Source organism: Dermacentor andersoni, chromosome 5, assembly GCF_023375885.2.
Source record: "Dermacentor andersoni chromosome 5, qqDerAnde1_hic_scaffold, whole genome shotgun sequence".
In the NCBI taxonomy this organism is placed as follows: Eukaryota; Metazoa; Arthropoda; class Arachnida; order Ixodida; family Ixodidae; genus Dermacentor; species Dermacentor andersoni.
Window position 1 is genome coordinate 5015164 of NC_092818.1, and position 19410 is coordinate 5034573.

A 19410-nucleotide genomic window follows, 5' to 3' on the forward strand; every position below is an offset into this window, starting at 1 on the left:
GCAACGCTCCGACGTGGTCCACGTCGCGCGTCTTAAGTTGTACCATTCGCCCGCCTCCTAATCAGCACCGAGCCGGTGCTTCAGCCGCCGGGGTCATGTGACACGATAACGAAGATATTTCAATCCTAGTCGGAAGAAGACGGCGCTCTGGACTTCGCGCGCTGTCTATCATGTTGTCAGCTGCTACAATTATTGTAAATATCTTGTAAATATACGTCTGACTGTTTTTAACCCCGTAACAATATCTTATCTGGCTAGATAATAAATTTGTGTCAAAAAAGATAAATGCAGCACACTGACAAAACAGTGTGGCTAACATAATATAGGGAGCAGACACTCTGCCTGCAGAGTCAGTTGAAAATTTTGCCAGCAGTTCGTTCTCATTGGCTGGCTTAGATCACATAACTAATGTTGAAAGATCGGGAAAATTTGTGTTGAGGATACACTCATGACCGCGAATAGGCACGTTTTACATTGTGATGGCAGCTGATTTCTTAGGGGCAATGGACTGTGGCCATGAACATACTAAAGAATGACATAAGGCGAGGCACCCCTTTCATAGGCAGCGCAGCTGAAAATGGTTCATTGAATGAGTGGAACTGTGGCCTGTGCAAAATAAAGATGAGTGAGATAGCCACTTAATACGTCCAACATACTACACCCACGAATGATAGGTAGCAGTAAGCTTACAGATAGATGAAAGTGCAACGGAAAAGTATTTAATGGACAAACTTTGCAGGCCCAAGTCTGCTAAATGCACATTTGCTAATGACTGTTAGCAGAATGAACACGCGGATAGAAAGTAAAACACTTATCAGGCACATAATGCAGGTACTTGTGCTTATGTTTACTTTAAACTGAAAGCTCATGCCAAAACAGATGACACGAACCAGATAATCCAATAGGATGCATATACAAAGTAACGGCAAACTTTCGCTGACCCAATTCTGCATGCATTAGTAACGTGACCATAGCTAGCCAGTGAGAAAGAACTCTAGGCGAAATTGCATTCACGCATTTCTGCTGGCTGCTAGCTGAATACCATACCTATGACACCTACATGTTATTACTTGTCTTACGTGTTCATTTTTACATGCATATTTCTTTTTGTCAGCAAATGCAAAATTTATACTTAATAAGAAGGAAGTACCCAGTTCTTACCTATGAGGTATTCATCTACCATGCTACTGGTGTCATCACAAACAGACTCTGTGCTTAGTCACCATCTAAAAACAAACTGTTAGGATTTTTGGGTATTTCCCAAGCTGGTTGCATCACAAAATATAGAGCAATTTACTTCGTGAAATCTAGAAATTCTAGCTATTCACACCAATGTCCACATGATAAAAAGCAAGGCTGCCCGAAATTTTCATTCATGATATTAGTGCTGTCAGGAGCGTCCACATTTCAGGACAAGGCTGTATGTCTTGACGCACGTAACTGTTATGATGTTCTGTAAACTCCCACACAATAGAACCACCTTGAAAATGAGCAGTAACAACTTCTACAACGAACGGTACATGCACAAAGCAGAAAAGGCCGGTAGGATAGGGCTCATTTGTAAGGGTACTAAATATAAAAACGTGATCGGCTATACTTCTGCACAGTTCACTTCTGAGCACACGCACACCGCGTAGAACGAGCACTTCTACAGCCAGCAACGCTGCGACGCATCGCATATATATAGCACGGTTTGTAGCTTGCGAACACATTTCGTAACAGCAAGAACACAGCTAGAATGTCGCGGTCACCACGGCGCATCGTGGGTGGCAAAACGGCTCACACTGGGAATGGCAGCGATAACGAGACAATAAAAGCTTATCGCTACTGATCGTATCACTACTTCCGAAAGTTACGAAGGACTGGCGTTCACCACTTCGCGGCAACGAACCGCATAAAAAGAGCATATGCCAATCGTGTTCACTTGGTGCGCCAATCGGACACTACTGATTTCGCCACGCACTGAACATGTGTCCTGCTCAATATGCACGTGTATGTGATGGACTTCTCGTTTGCGACGCGCACGCGAAGCACGAAAAAAAAAATCCGAAGTCGACGGCTTCAAATATTTCCCATCCGACGCTCTCGTAAACACAACACACTCCCTGCGCTCCGTCAGTTTCTGTCTGCGACCGCACGCACTGAGGAGGCCTGAAAGGGTGCACCGCCTTGCTGCCTTCGGTAACTATCTCCGTGGGTGCCAGATAACTCTAGTAAAAATCCTAAGGAGAAAAATAGACTGTTTCTGACGCGACTGTAGCGAAGGCCTCGCGTCCCCGTTTCGCTTTGAGCAAAGCGCCATGTTTGCTGTGACGAAACCCGACACCGACCGCCTCGAACCAGCCAATAAGAGACGAGCAGGCGTGCGGACGGGAAAGTTGCGACTGTCGTCCCTCTCCACTAGAGAGCCATCTGCATGCGGGCGGACGAGGGCGGAACGGACGGGCCGATTGACCATGTTTGGGCCCTACGAGCCACGCTCTAATATGCGGGAGAGACACTTAAGAGTGCTTACGTGTGGGAATGTAAAAGCATTACAGTCACATTTGTGCAATGTTTTTTCGAGCGTTCCTTGTCCCTGCAAGCTCTCGCCTGCGTTCTAACTGCGCCTCCGTAAGGCCAAACCAAAACGCAACGAACCTCTCAACGCACTCACTTGCCCACAAGGAGTTCGTTACTCGAAGGACCCCTCAGCGGCGCAGCCTCTTCCCCATTGGCTTCGCTAATGACACGGTTGTTCCGAATTGTTCACAGCTCGGCCAAGAACGGGATTTCTTTCTTTTTCGAAGCTTAGTTTTACTCGACTGCACCGACGTTGTTTCCACTGCATACGAGAGGTGCCACTGGAGACTGCCTTGCAGGACGTAGCGAGCGTGACCTGCTACGAGCCGGTCTATCGCCCGCCCTGGCTGCCGCCGCCGCGGGAGGCGTGGAGCTTCGCACCGGAGGGGGAGAACCGCACAGGCGGTCCACGGTCAACAACACGGAATGCGTCGGCAAAGCGAGTGACCCTGATGAAAGATGCACGAGGCTCGATGAGATGAAACGATGTCGCCGTTCACCGGAGGCGGGCTCTGCCGGCCAATGAACGCGCACGCCGCCGAGAGATGGAGCTGCCAGCTCTCGCACATTTTCCTCGTTCTTTCTACGCAACAGACGTCGAGCGCGCTTTACCTGACTTGACGGACAGATGTATGTGGGTGCGCGACTCGTAGTAGACCCAGTCGAAGCCTGCCTCGACGGCCAGACGAGCCAGCATGCCATACTTGGAGCGCTCGCGGTCGCTGGTGGTCACGTCGACGGCGCGACCTTCGTAGTGCAGCGAGTGGGGCGCGTGGTGGCCTTCTTCGTCCCAGCCCTCGGTGACTCGCAACCGCACCCCGGGCCACTGGTTCATCACCGATACGGCCAGCGTGTTGAGCTTGCTCTTGCATCGCTGCATAAAGAAAAGCACGCGACATTGAATGACTCCGAGTTAGGATTTGACATGTGCCAGCAAAATCTCTCGCCATCCACATAGAGGATTGCCGCGAGATAATAGACTTTCCTATCTTAGGAGATTATTGCCTTCTAAAAAAATTGGACACCAACAATCTCCATGCGTGCAAGTATGGCCTGACAAACACTACTTTACAGCTGAGGTTTATGGCTAGATATCCCGCTAACTCTGGGAAAGGTCATGGACCCTGTTTGACATGGTAGCGCACTGCCTGTTCAACTGACGCCCCCAAACGAGCATCAATTTCTATCCTGTTTTTCCCCCTTCCCCATCTTTCGTTGCAGAATTCGTTTACATTTGGTCTAGTGAGAATCAAGAGGTTGCTGCACCTGCACATAAAATATACCATTTATTGAATATGAGTAAAGATGCCCATGGTATCAGAAAAACGATGCAGCAAAGAAGACAGACGGTGCTTTCTAAAGTGAAGTAAACCAGCCGTGACATAGCACAATGTATCAATTTGCATATTGGTATACGTATAGAAGCCACCAACGTATGTCTATGTATTTTATACATATACCGATTTCCATGAAATGCAAATACTTGTACCTCATTTCAATAGAATCTTGTTACAAGTCGGCGCATAGTCTTGTCTGCCCTCATCCTCTGGTGGCACTGTTATATTCAGTCAGAGGGAGAACAACACAAAACAAAAATGGTACGCGGCGTTTGCACCGGTCCAGCTGTGTGCGTATTGTCTGTTCATTTTGGGGAACGCACATCGTGAATGTATGACCACCGTGAGGGCGCGACATGCTTCTTTCTTTTATCCTGTTGAGACATTCGCTGTATTTAATAATTTTAACGCAGCACTAAACACAAAGGACGTTCAGAAAGACACTGAAGCAGGCGTCAGTAAAGCATGCGAAGCCTTTCTGTGTATAATTAAGTAAGCCCTCAACATACTTGACCCGCTGTAGAATTATTGCTCTTGCCTCGAATTCAAAACTCCTCAAGTGACGTCTTCCATCTACGTGCGTCGTCTTCGCCCCTTCTTCGGGCCTGTAAGGTATGTTGAATAAATACATAAAATGTGGAACGTAAAGGGCAGACGTGTGCAGCTGTGGGCTGCAAAATAGTGGCTGGCATTTAAGGAATGAAATGAATCTGTGTGCCAAGTTCACGGACCGCTGCTGCCTGTGTTTTCAACACTTCGTGATGCACTCGAAGGCTTTCCTCGAAGCTAAAGACGTCCACTCATCCGACAGTCTTGCATAGCTAACCTCCAAACAAAGGACATCAACCCCACAACGTCGGCAAGGGGGTACTACTCGTTACATGGTAGCAAATTAAGGGAATAACGCCGCTTCCTCTCATATTATCTCGCATGTCTTCTACACACGTCCAAGCCACATCACATTCAAACTTACGCCCAGTTTATCGCTCACGTAACAAGCACACAAGACTAAGTGAATGGGCGCATCTCTTGAATCAATGCCCCGAAGAATGGATGAGGACTACGCCGACAGCACACGAATGTTCCAAGCTGAACATTTCTTGACCGTACACCGAGTAGCGAGTGACTAGCGATAATACATATTTGCTATAGGCTATTACAAAGTACAGAACATCTACGTTCCAAGCCTTGTGCGCGGCAAGAACAAATATACAGCGACGAGCACATCTGTGAGCGATTGGGCACAAAATAAAAATAGAGCAGTGAGCACACTGTGGAACATTACTTAGTCAGAAAAATGACCAGCCGCTGTCTAAAAGCCATTTGTGAATAAAGAACAAGGCGCAATGGACACTCGTGATGCTGATTTAATTCAGAAGCGGAAAGTTTGGAGAGCTTGGACTACATTTGTAGCCCCTCTTCTCGTACAAACACAGTATACGCTGCTCGCACCGTTTGGGCAAGGCGTAATGGGCTTAGAAGGCACTGAAATGTACACTCAGCCACAAAGTTTACAGACCACGGGATCTAAAAAAAGGAACGTTCGGTTTCCGAGCAGCCCGCATCAGTAATCAGTAAAACCAAAAATCGGAATGTTTTTCACATATACAAGTAGAGGCTGTAAATTGGAATACTAGGCTGCGTTGAGAGGCTACGCTGATATTCAGCTTTTTTTCAGATATCGTGTTCCGTAAGATTTTGTGGTCGAGTGTACATGCCCTTTGAAGCTGTGGCCCAAGCTTTGTGACGTCCGCCCACTCACGATTTACATCGAAACAGAGGTTTACGGAGCCGCACTGGCGCCATGCACATTCATCGTCATCACGAGCACAGCCTGAGGCAACCAATAGACTTGTCACCACGTGATCAAGCATGGCGGCGCCCACCATATCACCGTTAAAATGTCCTACATGGTAATTGTTCACTTCGTCAAAAAAACGAGAGGAAAAAATCGATGGGCAATTCCTAATGCCATATATTGCATTTGGTGTTTTTATAGCGCAGCTGTATAAGACTGGCGTCTCTAGATTTCTTTCTTTCTTCGCCCAAAAACTCAACCAATCACAGCGGTAGACGTGCCCGTTGGGTTTCTTGCAGCACCACCAGATGGCACTCTCCGCGCATCCGCGGTGCCACCGTGCAGGCGAAAGAAAGAGCTCGCCTTCACGCATATCATTCACCGCAAGCGTTTCCCGGTAAAGATTACGGTCCCGTGAGCTGCAATTGCCGCGAAGCGGCAGCTGCAGCATACGAAGCATGAAGTGACGTAAGTACACTTTCATATGTAATAGAAGAACCTGCGTAGCAACTGATTTAATTTGTGTTTTGATAGCGCCATGGAAGGGACACGCATAGTTAGGGCTCCCGACGAGCAGCGATGAGACACGATGAGCGATGGAAGGAATAGCAACGTCAACTTTCCTTATCCGCCGGCCTCGACGGAATCAACCCAAAACTACTAAAAAATACGAATTGTAATATTGCAGTGTACTTGAAATTCTTTTCGAAGACACTTTCTACAGGTCTCATTCTAAAAGGCTGCCAAACTGGGACAGTCTTCCGCTTTACAAATCAGGTCATGAAAATTCTCCCCTAAACTACCGTCCCATGTATCTAACTACCGTCCCTTGCAAAATGATGGAACACGTCATATACTCTCACATTGTGGACTTTTTAGACGCTAACAACTTCTTGCATCCATCCCAGCACGGGTTCTGCAAGGACCAATCCCAAGCGGCAAAGAAAAGCTACCCTCACGCTGAACGAAGGTCAACTCGCGAGTGTGTTTCTTTCTAGACGCATTCAGTGCGTGCTAAAGGCACAAGTCACAATAACCTTTAGGCTCATAAGATGTCAAAAGTCCTCGTGGCCAATACACGTCGGACAATTTTTCTTAAAGCAATGAACAAGCTGTCGTTCAATGACTCATTTCTAGTGCTTTCGTGGTGCGAAACCCCGTTTCTAATGAGAAGTCTGCTGTATGGCAAAAGTAAAAAATAAATACGTCATCGCGGTGTCACTCAGCCAATCAAAAGAAGATATCTCTGCTGGATAAGCACGTGCACTGGTAGAGCGTGTCCGTCAACCGAATAGTTTTTCCCACAATTGGCTAGCGTGTCGTCCAATAATGCTTATTTCGCTGTAGGGTGCGCTAGTTCTGTTCAGTTGATGTTGTTTTTTCGTTCTCGTGCCATCGCACTGATTTCATACAGCTCCGAAAGTTCAACTGTAAGCAGTTGTAATATTGCGACGTATCCCGCGTTGTGCCAAGTCGCTTCATGGGTCATAATACCGGAATTCCTGTTTGAAATGACGGAGCCACAGGCGTTCTACCTGCCGCGGCGGCAGCCTGGGAGACGGGGAGCGCCTCTTCTGGAGAAGCCCTCTCCCGAGCACAATGGGCGACGCTCTCCGACGCATGGGCGGCGCTGTCGGCCACCGAGAGTAGAGCCCGCGATTGGCGGAAAATTGAGCTTCTCGCTCTCCCCGCCGCTTTTCTCGCTCGCGGTGGTTATTATTTGCTTAGTCTGAGAAGTGGCACCCTCCCTCTCGACGCCGGAGATCACGCTGGGAGTCATGGAGGTCCCTTCCTGGTACGTGACTTTGCAGCCGCCTCTGCACCCTTAGCTAGAAAGAAAAAAAAAAACAAAAAAAAAAGAAAAAAAACAAGAAGGACGTGCCAGGCGCGGGGTCGGGCACATGAAACACCTGCAATGGATCCACGCATGCGCAGGCAGGACAAAACGTCGTCGAAAACCGGACGCGGCCGCACCTTGAACGCTTTCGCACCCTGCTGTAAAGACGCGCCGCGTGAGCGCCTCGTGGGAGAGCGAGGATGGCCAGTTTACGGCGCGGTAACAGACACGACTGCTGCAGCCGCGCGCACGACTTCACTGCGAATTTCCCCACTGCTTCAGAAGCACGCTTTGCATTGTGAAATTTTCAAGCGCTCGCTGGTTAAAAAGCACTGCTTATAATGTAGGAAGAAGATCGCTTGCAGAGGTAAAGAGAACTGTATTAGAAAAATTGCTGAAGATATCACCAATAAAGGGAAGCAACGAGTTGTGATGCCAAATATAAGTGGCTCTGCAAGTAAATTGCATGGGCGGCGATTCTTAAACGCTAGTGAAACCACACTCGCAATCTCCTCGCAATTGTTGCCGAAAAGAATGAAGATGCGAATGGCCGGTCCAACTATATGTGTAGAACAATCTTTGCGCGGTCACCCGACGCGCGATCCATCACCGCTGGCGCATGCTCGAACGCGGCGTGGCGAAGTTGGTTTGACGCTACTTGCGCCGGGAGAGTCTGCGAAACCGTGAACGAGGCCTTTCCCAGCTCTGCACCCTTGCACATTAAAAACCAGTGTAATAGATATTTCAATTTTATTTTTCCCATCTTAAAGATATATATATATATATATATATATATATATATATATATATATATATATATATATATATATATATATATATATATATATATATAAATATAGAGAGCAACATATCAAGTCCTGTTTACTAAATAAAGGTAAGATTTTGTCCCTCATGACTGCAAGAAGTATGGCCTACGCAGCTGGAGTTGCGTCTTGTCCCAGGGCCCTAGTCTGTCCTCGTGTACCTCGTGAAGTCTTTGCTGTAACGGCGTGGTAGAATGCTTGGTAACGCTTAAGTGGCCATCATCAATCTTGTTATTTCCGCTGCCGGAAGAAAGCCTCTCTCGGCAATACTTGTCATGCGCCAGCTGACCCAACTCGGCCAATCTGCTCATTTCATCCCACCACTTGCCGTCGTCGAATGTGCTATTCGTTTCTTGCTAACCATTATGTAACGATACTAATTTGCGCATTACATGTAGTGCCCAACTTCATGTCTTGCTCCCAATGAAATTGAGAGTATGGGCCATGAAAATGAGAATATGGGCTACTCATGCCTGCTGTTTTTGTTAAACTGTTCTCTTCCTGTCTCCTAATGTTAGACCTAAGTCTTTCAAGGTTCCAGAGGGATTTTGTTAGCCAATGCGCAGTCTCACACAAGTCACGACAAACGTGATGACCGAAACCTAGAGCCACATGACTGCCACAATATTAAGTCGGCAAGGACTCCTTATAGAAGCTTCCCTTGGTCTCAGATTGCAGCAGCGCTGGACGTGTAGCTAATGGAACTTGGATAACGTTTTTGCGCCATCAGCCAAGGGCAGGAGGAACACGTAGGAGCCACGGTGGCTAACCTCAACAATTTATTCCCGGAACAATTCATACATTTATAGCACAGCAGCGTGACTCTTGGTTAAACCTCCTAATGCTCCTTCCGAAAAGACCGTCTCTGTGTAAAGCAGGTCGATAGACGCATTTCTAACAGCTTTCACCATTACACCTCGTAGCTTACGCTGCTGTAATATTACGCAGGTTTTTATCTGTCTGGCAGGAATGACGCGATCATTGAACAAACGAGCGGAGCGGCACTCCTGCATGACAGCGAACATAAGCATGACCGTAGCGGTAAAATTTTCGAGCTGAAGCATGCTCTTTTAGGCGGTCATTAAGACATTGTCCCTTCCGTCCGATGTATTTCCTGTCAGAGGACAACGAGAATTCATACTCCACTGCCTCTTAACATTCAACGAACTGATTCCGTCTCTCTAGCAACAAACAAACTCAATTCTAGGGAAAGGGTTTGTCAACCGACACACTTTGCTGTTTATCTGATGCAGAAAAAAAAAAACAGTCTTGCGTTTACCCGACAAGCAGTGTCTTCAAGAGAGCGCATCATCCTAGGTATATATAAGTACGGTACAACCGCACCCTTTCGTTTATATGACTACTCAGGAGACGTCCTGAGGAAACCCTTCAATACAGATACCTGCAAGGCCCTCGGGTACCATGCTGCGGGCAAGCGTTCATGCTGTGTTTATTTTGGGCTTCTGTGGGCCTTATGGTGGCACTTTATTGTGGTATTACCTAGGCGCACTCATTGGCGGAGCCTCTCTCAAGTGGGCGGATTTACAAAGTAGTAGGGGCTTATAATTGGGCTGATATATCCGACATGCGTGTTGGCGAGACAATTGAAGCTGCATGTATAGAAATTGCAGCGCTCGTTCAGCGGACGATTCAGCCATCAGTTTGAATGGCGTAAGGGTTTCAGTTAGAATTTTTCGCGGAGTGTGCTTATGTGTGCATACAGTGTACATCCAGATCAAAAAGAATTGCAAGGTCATCGACATATCTAGACCTCTTATAAACACTAAGCCCAAGTGAATGAGTCTCAAGGGGAACATCCTGGTGCGCTAAAAATATATCGCTAAGATAGAGGCGCCAAACACGGGTAGCGGGCTGGGCACTATCAAAGATACATGTTGCTTAAACACTATCTCAAGATGTTCTTCCGGTACCTGTATCAGGGCGCAGTAGTCGATACGGGTATACGTATCTGTATTTTAGAGACATCAATTCTGGTACGGCGTGTATTAAGATAAAAGATACACTCGTTGCTAACTCCAGGAAGACACCCAGAGGCGCCGAAGGCGAGCAAATAACGCTCGTTGATGATTTTTCTAAGAGGCGGCAATGTCATGCTATCTTTTATTTTTAATAACTACACCAACCAGAAATATGAACGACGCACAACGCCGTGCCTTCATTAATACTGTTTGAATGATGGCAGTCCAACGTATCAGCGGGGCACGACACAGCTGCTTCGACTTGGACTATCGTGGCGCTTCACCGCACGCCAAGCCCCGTGAGCAAGCGTTCTCTTCCCCTCTCTCGCCCAGGTACAGGGTAACAAACCGGACGTCCATCTTGCTGGCCTTTCGTTGCTTTCTCTCCGAACATTTCAACTAGAATACAATATACAGTATTTTTATTTAACATCATACGGATGTTGGGTGCACTGACAAAAAGCCAATGAGGAGGCTTGCCGATGCACCCTACAGAGGCTAGTCAGTGGTACACGAGAACATGCAAAGAGCGTGAAAATATTTTATGAAGAAAAAAGAAAGACGGATAGCAAACACAAGGTAACAGAGTTGGCATTGTTTAGCTATATGTGCATTGATTGCGATTGCCTGTTTAATAAATGCGGGAGAGTGCAGCGCAACATTTGACAACCGTAATTAGTACGGGTCATAGGTACAAACTATACTATTTCAAACTGGTTGTGTTGAGTGGTTAGGCTCTTTGAGTTTTAATGCGGACAGCTGTAACACAAAACAGTTATTTTTCATAACACTTGCTTTGTATCGTCGGAGAAGTAAAGTTGTGTGCAACTGTGAAAAGGGGGTTATACCAAGTGCCTTAAAAGGCCCCTCAGCAGGCCCCATAGCAAATTTCGGTTATAGGCTGGAGGTTATTACATGCCCTCTAGGGAGCGTCCTGCCGCAAAAATTTTTCAAGCCGGCTCATTAATAGCCGAGATAGAAACATTTCAGTGCCGCGAACCCATGATTTCAGCAGGCGAGCTAGAATGCATAGCAAGACTGCATCTCCACTCGCCCCGTCTAACCTACGCAAGCGAAATTCTTTCCCTGCGTTCTCCAATGCCGGACCTCGAGGATCGCGTGACACATACGTCACGGGCCCCGCCTTCCCTTTATTTTTCTCCTTGTCTTTTTTTTTTTTTTTTTTCCGGCGCTACGCATTACCGATCACGGCGTCGCGCGCGAGCTGCTGTCTGGTTCGCGCAGCGCTGTGGAAGAAAACATGACTAGCGGTTTAATTCAGCGCTATACAAATACTGAGGCAGAACAAACGGATCGCAGAGCATGATCACGCGCTGGAGCACGGTAGACAATGGCATAGTTTCGGTACCTACGCACGTAATCGCACGACCTTGGGAGTAGCTATTGCGATTAAAAATAATATTGCATTCACATTAATGGATGACATTAATAACCATGAAAGCATATGGTGCAAACTTAAATTCCGGGGCAAAAGTATACTTCTAGGGGGTGTGTACCGACCCCCAAATGCTTCACCGGAATATTTGGAAGCCATGCATGACTACCTTGCAGATAATACGAATTCCCGGTCGAACATTATAATAACGGGAGAGTTTAATCTGCCGGGAATAGACTGGTCTAATTTTTCTCACAACGGCAAAGATTCTAAAAGTGCTCATGCATTTCTCACGACTACATTCAACTTTTGTGTACACCAACTAGTTTCCGACGATACCAGGGTCAATAATTCCTCATCTTCACTCCTTGATTTAGCACTTGTTAGCAGCTCACTTCAAGGCTGTACTGTTAGTGCTGAAGACGGCATATCTGACCATAAGCTCCTTGCTCTATCACGTCCGGTTGTAGGAAAGCGTTCTTTTACTAAGCCTTCAGATACTTTCGTCAGAGATTACACACACGCCGACGATAGCGCTGTTTTAAACTATTTGGAATCACGCTTTGCTAACTTCAAGAAAATCAGTGATGTCAATAAAATGTGGCTATACTTTAGAGAAACTCTTCTTTTTTACGAGCAAGAATATGTCCCGTTAAAAAAGAAACGCACTAATAGGGAATACCCGTGGTTCACGCGAGAAAAGATTCATTTAACAGGTAAAATTAAGCGACGACGTAAACGCGGTAATACAAATGACCTTTCAAGCCTTATTTTTAACCTGCGGGTGCAAACAAGGTTGGCGAAAGAACGTTTCTTTTTTTCAGTCACTTTGCAGTCATTTATGAACAAAGAACCCCCAGAAGTTCTGGCGCTATCTAGCAAATGATAAACGGTGTATATCAGAGATAAAAGTTTCGGGTGAAAGTATTGTTGACTCGACTGTAATTTCTAACAAATTTAATGCATTTTTCCAATCCGTGTTCAGGCGTACAGTTTCGCATGCACTGTTACCATCATATGGCTATGATTGTCCTATGCCCGAGGTAGAGTTAACAGAGGACGGTGTTCTGGGCCTCTTGCATAGGCTAGATGTGAAGAAATCACCTGGTCTTGACCAACTCTCCAATACCTTTTTGAGTAGATATGCTGTATGGGTGGCCAAATATTTACATCATATTTTCGTTATATCTTTAAGCACTGCAGTAATTCCTGATGAGTGGCGCGCGCCAAAATCATTTCGGTGCATAAATCTGGCTCTCCTCTTGAAATTGACAACTACAGGCCCGTCTCTTTAACTAGCACCTGTTGTAAAACGTTCGAACACATTATCTTTAAGGCCATTGTTACTTACTTAGAAAATAATAATTTTCTTTATCCGCAACAGCATGGCTTTAGAACTGGTTTATGTACTGTAACCCAACTTGCTGAAATAACTGATGAATTAATTGGTACACTCAATATAAAAGGCCAAACAGACGCTATTTTCTTGGATTTTTCAAAGGCGTTTGATGTTCTTCCTTATAAAGATTTATTAACAAAACTAAAGGCAATTGGCATTGAACAGAAAGTAGTGGCATGGATTGAATCTTACTTAAAAGATAGAAAGCGGTGTGTTGCCATAAAGGGGAGTGTCTCCGAAGATGTGGATGTGTACTCGGGTGTTCCGCAGGGCTCGGTCCTCGGGCCACTCCTTTTCTTGGTATACATTAACGATATTCATATTTGCGTCGAACCACCAATCCAGATTAAACTATTCGCAGACGACTGTGTTGTATACACAGCCAACTTGCTGAAATAACCGAGATGACCAAACTAAATTGAACAATTCTTTACACTCCATTCATGCATGGTGCGCAAGGTCGGGCTTAAGAATAAAGACTTCCAAAACAGCTTCCATTACGTTTAGCAACAAAAAGAAGCCCCTTGACTTTACTTACTCTTTAGGTAACGTTACCATCACAAGAACAGACAAAGTTACATATTTAGGCATCACACCAGTAATTTCAATTGGGAGCCGCATGTGAGAAATGTCTGTCGGGGTGCACTACAGAAATTGTCGTTTTTGAAAAGGAAACTGCGAAATACCCCTCCTGCAGTAAAACTAAATGCATACAAAGCGCTAATACGACCAAAATTGGAGTATGTATCGGTAATTTGGAGCCCTTGCCAACAATACTTGATTAACAAAATCGACAGAGTAGAGAATTTAGCTTTGCGTTTTATTTATTCTGTTTACTCCCGTCACTCAAGTGTCAGCAACTTACGTAATAGGGCCAACCTAGAAAAACTTGAGCAGCGCAGGATAATATCTAGATTAACATTTATTTACCAACTTTATCACGAGAACTTTAGGCTATCACGGGAACGATATCTTCAGGATCCTTTCAAACGATCAGATCGAATGCACCACAGTAAAACTATTAGACAGCCAGTCAGCCACATCAATGTTCACAAGTTATCTTTACTTCCTCGCGCAATTTATTATTGGAATACGTTATCTGAGGAGGCAGTGAACTCCGCTCCGCTGGAATAATTTGTTGAATGTATTAGTAATGTCAACTTTTGTTTAAATTCGAGTCCAAGTGGTGCACACTCTGAGTTGATAATATTGCCTTGTTCGAGTATTCATTTGTCATCTATGTCCAGTGTATTGCCATGTTTTTTTTTGTTTTTCTCGCTTTGTATGCATTATATCTTTGCAATTATGTCAAGTAATAAGTTTAAATTTACTTCTCTTGTTTGTATTCTTAGTATCCACTCCTGCATGGGCCCGAGAACGGCCTGCAGTATCTGTAAATTAATAAAAAAAAACAAGCAGACGAAGCGGAAGTACATCTCTCTTGCTTCGCTGCGAAGTAAAGCAAAAAACACTCAGACATTCCGTTTGTGTGTTTTATTCTTTCTCTAAACTTCAATTCGTCAATTCAAGCAACAGACCACACAAATAACAGATGATGCCTTGAATGATTCTAGAAGTCACGCGTCAACACGAGTGACGTCACACTGCGGACTCGAGTACGTAGGCGCAGGGACGCGAATACGTCATCCTCCGGCTCGGAGCGCGGCGGCCGCGAGGTGAGGGCAAAACGGCGTTCGGTTTGAAATTTCAGATCTTTCCGCAGCGCGTAGCGATGTAGTACTTTGCACATACGATCGTTATCACGCAATGTATGATCTGCGCTTGTCAGCTCAAAGTGGCCATAATTGGTGAGGGGCCCTTTAAACATTTGCTCAGTGTGTTCTTGTCGCGGCGCATTCAAGCTATTTCGAAAGGCTTTCTTTTGAAGGAGATGCAAGCGGTTGTTATTGGTAAAAAATGTGATACCCCAAACCAGAAAGCAATAATTACCAAGGGAAGAGAAGAGTGCATTATACGACATTAGCTTAATACGCTTCGGCATGAAGCATTTCAGTCGACACAAAATGCCCACAATCTTTGAATGTTTGTTCGCCACCATTTCGACGTGTTCACTCCAAAATAAATTTTCATTGAAGATGACACCTAGACTTTTGACTGCTGGAACTAATTTGGAGGAGTGGCGAACCCATCCATGAAGAAAGTGGCGGCACCGTATGCAGCTTATTGCGAGGCCTGAAAAGCACAACTTTTGTGTTTTCAATGTTAATGTTCTTTTTTAATTGTAAGGAGACCACTATAGAAGAGAGTGTAAACAATGTGAGGCTTGTTGCTCAAGATCTAAGAAATATACGGCTCTGAAGAGTAAAGACGTGTCATCTGCGTAAATGACAAATGTTGGGAGCTTGCTTATGCAGACGATGTCATTAATATATAGACGGTATAGTAGTGGTCCCAAAATACTACCTTCCGGAACGCCTGAAGAGATGTGCCTGAAATCTGAGCAATGAATGGTTTATTTTTACCTGCTGCACTCTAGAACTTAAGACTGAGTTATTTGAATGAATTTCCCGCAAAAGCCTAGTGCTCGAGCTTAGCTGACGTTATCTTGTGATTGATGCGGTGAAACGGTTTTGAAAAATCAATGAATATGCCAAGAGTGAGAAGTTTCTGCTCAAAGGACTCCAAAATAAACTATTTTTGGGTCAGAAGGGCGGTTTACGTCAAACGATGTTGCCGAAAACCATGTTGGCTCGGAGTTGGTACATTATGTTTCTAAAAAAAAAAAAACAGACAATCGTCTAAAGAGTATACTTTCGCAACACTTGGAGAAAGCAGGGAGAATGGAGATAGGGCGATAACTTGTGAGATTATTTTTGTCTCCTCCTTTATAAAGAACCGTGACTTTAGCGATCTGAATTCTTTTGGGGAATACTGCATGTTCGATGCAACAATTAAAAATATATTCTAGCACTGGACTAATTACATCAGCTACGTGCTTAATTGGTAAAATTTTAAGGTCATCAATGTCAAGCTACTTACTGTTGCGTAAAGCTAGAAGGTAATATGATTTCATTTGCATCGGTTGCTGACACAAATGCACTGGAAAGAACCCGTAAGTAAAGACATTTCACATATATGGGATGGTCATTTTTATCAACCACAGACACAAAGTAATTATTCAAATTGTCTGCCAGCATTTCCCCACTCACAAGTTCATTGCCCACTAAAAGTACAAGCACGGCACTTGCAGTTGTACCTAGATATAAAATTCGGTTGACGTTCTGCCACACATGATCGCTCCTTTTTAGTAAGTCCTGACTGAACAGCTTTTGCACCCCATATTCCTCTTTCGCGCGACGAAGAAACGACGTAACTTGGTTCCGGCATGTTTTAAATTGTGCAAGATCATCCGGCGCCGCCCGGATTTGGGTAAAGCGTTTATAAAGGTCTGTTTTCTTTTGATATCATTTTAAGGCATTCTGCGGCTAGAACAACTTGTAGCCCGCCTGTATCCAGGCAATATGGTTCTGTGCGGCGCTAAGATGTCGAAAGCGAAATAGTACCAAAATTAGGAGCGAGCGCTACTTAGTATCAATCATCTTTACTTTCAGAACAATATATGAACAATTCATGTCACTTTGTATCTCGAATGTTTCTTTGATGGTTACAGAAAATTCAAATTGAGAGATTTGAGCTAAATGTATCATTAGTTAGCCGTGTCAGAAATAATAATAATAATAATAATAATAATAATAATAATAATAATAATAATAATAATAATACTTTATTGACACAGAAATTCTGCCAGCACTAATACATAATAGGCCTGGCAAAGCCGCATTGGGCTTGAAGGACAGAGCCGACAGAGAGCATTTAATGATTTCTAGAAAAATTGACAATACGGTAATAATTCAAAATTTTCGCAGATTAGGCTTTTTCATTGTTTGTCTTAAGGGCAGCTCGTAATTGCAGAATGCAGCATACCCTGGTGCTGGAAGCTATGTGCCGTGGCACCAGATTCGTAAAATACAGACTGAAATAATGTCGTGAAATGCATCGCTGTTCCAGTGAAGAAGCTTTCTTTTCGGTGCAAAAACATATTTACTAGAACAGCAATGCATGTCGCTGCTCATTTGAGTAATGCGCACTTTACGAAGGCAGTTCCAGTGACAGCTAAATACCGGCACAGACGTTCGTAATTCAATTAGAAGCCGCAAGAGCCGTGGGCTGAACCCGAAAAAAATCATTTTTTTTCCGTTCACTGTGGTCACGCCGTTGCAGTTGTCACAAATACAGTATACCAATTGTGGAGCAAATGCAGATGCCACAGAGCAGCACAATGCATTTTCAAGGAACTTTATCTAAAAACACACTTGTTTCCAGATATGCTGCAGTGAGCACTTCAACATCGCGATGCCACGAGTTGAATGGCTCCCAAACAAAGCAATATTAAGCAGCCATGTGCGAAACGCTACGCGGTGGCCGCTTTTGAGACAGCGTCTGTTAGATCCGTAGGCGCCTTTTCCGATATAGGACCGAAGGCAAGGCAACAGCGCCTTCATGTACCTCCATATAGCTACTTCGACGCGCTAAAAAAACGTTGTTAGTAGTTTATGTGCTATTTTCTCGTAAATGGAATAATAGACATCGTCGAGAAATTTTCTTCAAATTGTGAGACTCGATACCTTCCCCTGGAAATGCTATCACCGCCGTAGGGTTATAGTGCTCTTGTCTAATGCGGGGCGAGAGATCCTGTACTACTTTTGCGACGGTTTCCTTGAATTTTTTTCAAAGATCACAGCACGGCTAATCAAACTCGGTATGGTAATTTTGGTGGAACACGAAGTCATCAGGTGCCGTTTTTTCTGACGGCGGAAAGCATCATGCGCATGTTGCGAGACTATCATGAACACAGCTTTGACTGGCTAAAATAACTAAATGATGTGCTCGAATTGAAATGGATGGAGAATACCATGTGATCTCAACTGGAGTGCACATATTACCAATGTCTATTTAAACGTCGATAAGAAGCTGGTCTTTCTTGGAAGTTAAATCTTGCATCCATAAAGGCGAAGTTAACTGCGTATCTGATCCTTGTGCATTCCTTGTTCAAATATGCGAGTACGATGTGCCATTCATAAGATCATAATAATAGCATAGAAAAGGTTCAGAGAATGGCTGGTTGCTTTATATTATCGATGCATAAACGCACAGTTTCCATTACTAATACGTTGACTGATGTTCAACTTCCTTCGCTTGCTGAGAGAAGGCTTGCTCGACTAAAATTCCTGTATCAATTGATTTGTGGCTTCATCAACTTAGCACCGAGTTGTGCCTAATACCGTGCTAAACTAGCGCCGTAAGAAACTCTCATAAAGTACAATTTCAACATATCATAACGCGAACTCATTCAACTATTCGTCTGTTCATGGAACTAGAGATCTTTGGAACTCTCTACCTAAAGGAATTATTTAATGAGACGCCGTAAGGCAATTTAAAGGTTCTGCATTTCGAATTATTTCTTCCGGCAATTGATGGAACAGTAAAACCTTGCGTTATATTAATAATTCTGCCACAGGTATGGCCTAGTTTCTTCTTCACCTCCGTTTTCTGTTTCTCTCTGTATTATAACATTGTGTAATAGACTAGATCTCTTTATTTCCCTTTTTTGTGACTTGCCCGGTTCATTCGGCGCATACGTGGGTGTTATATATTCGGTGATGTAACTTTTACTTTAATATTTTGTTCTCAACAATCTTCTTTACACTTATGAAGTTTGTGAATAGCGTTTGCTCACATTTGATTAAATGCAGTGCCTTATATGCATATTTATGATTTTTATTCACCTGTTTGAACCCGCCCTTTAACTACCGTCAGTGCCAACCGTAAAAATAAATAAATAAATAAATAGAGGCAGATAAATAAGAAATAAAGAAAGTAATAAATTAAGGGAAATGCGAAGAAACGAGGTTCGATTGCAAGTGTTAAGAAACTTTAAGCCAACTGTTATAAACATACAGCGGAACCAACACTGCTGTTATACTGAGAAACTTACGAATCTATCGAAGTGTATGTATATACAATTAGCAAGTCAGTTTATTGGTATCCTGTATCTGCACCTTAAACACTTATTGCCTTAGTACCTTGCATCTGTATACAATTCCAAAGTATCATTGCCCAGGCCTGCCTCATACGAAACAATCCAGCAAAGTCTTCTTGCATGTGCCTCCAATGTTTGCAAAAAGGTACATAGAACTCTGAGATCCGCTTCACCGTTTTAGAGCGGAGCTCTTAGGCGCCTGTTGCTGCGCTGAGCG

The 19410-nt window shown here is 44.4% G+C and overlaps 1 protein-coding gene across 1 annotated transcript in view; it reads right to left on the bottom strand.

Annotated features, from left to right (window-relative positions):
- hh (hedgehog signaling protein) overlaps nt 1-19410 on the bottom strand; it is a 183719-nt gene that overhangs the window by 11398 nt on the left and 152911 nt on the right. Inside the window, exon 2 of the mRNA XM_050177362.3 lies at nt 3175-3436. Within this exon, the coding sequence (XP_050033319.2) occupies nt 3175-3436 (262 nt within the window). The remainder of the gene's footprint in view (nt 1-3174; nt 3437-19410) is intronic.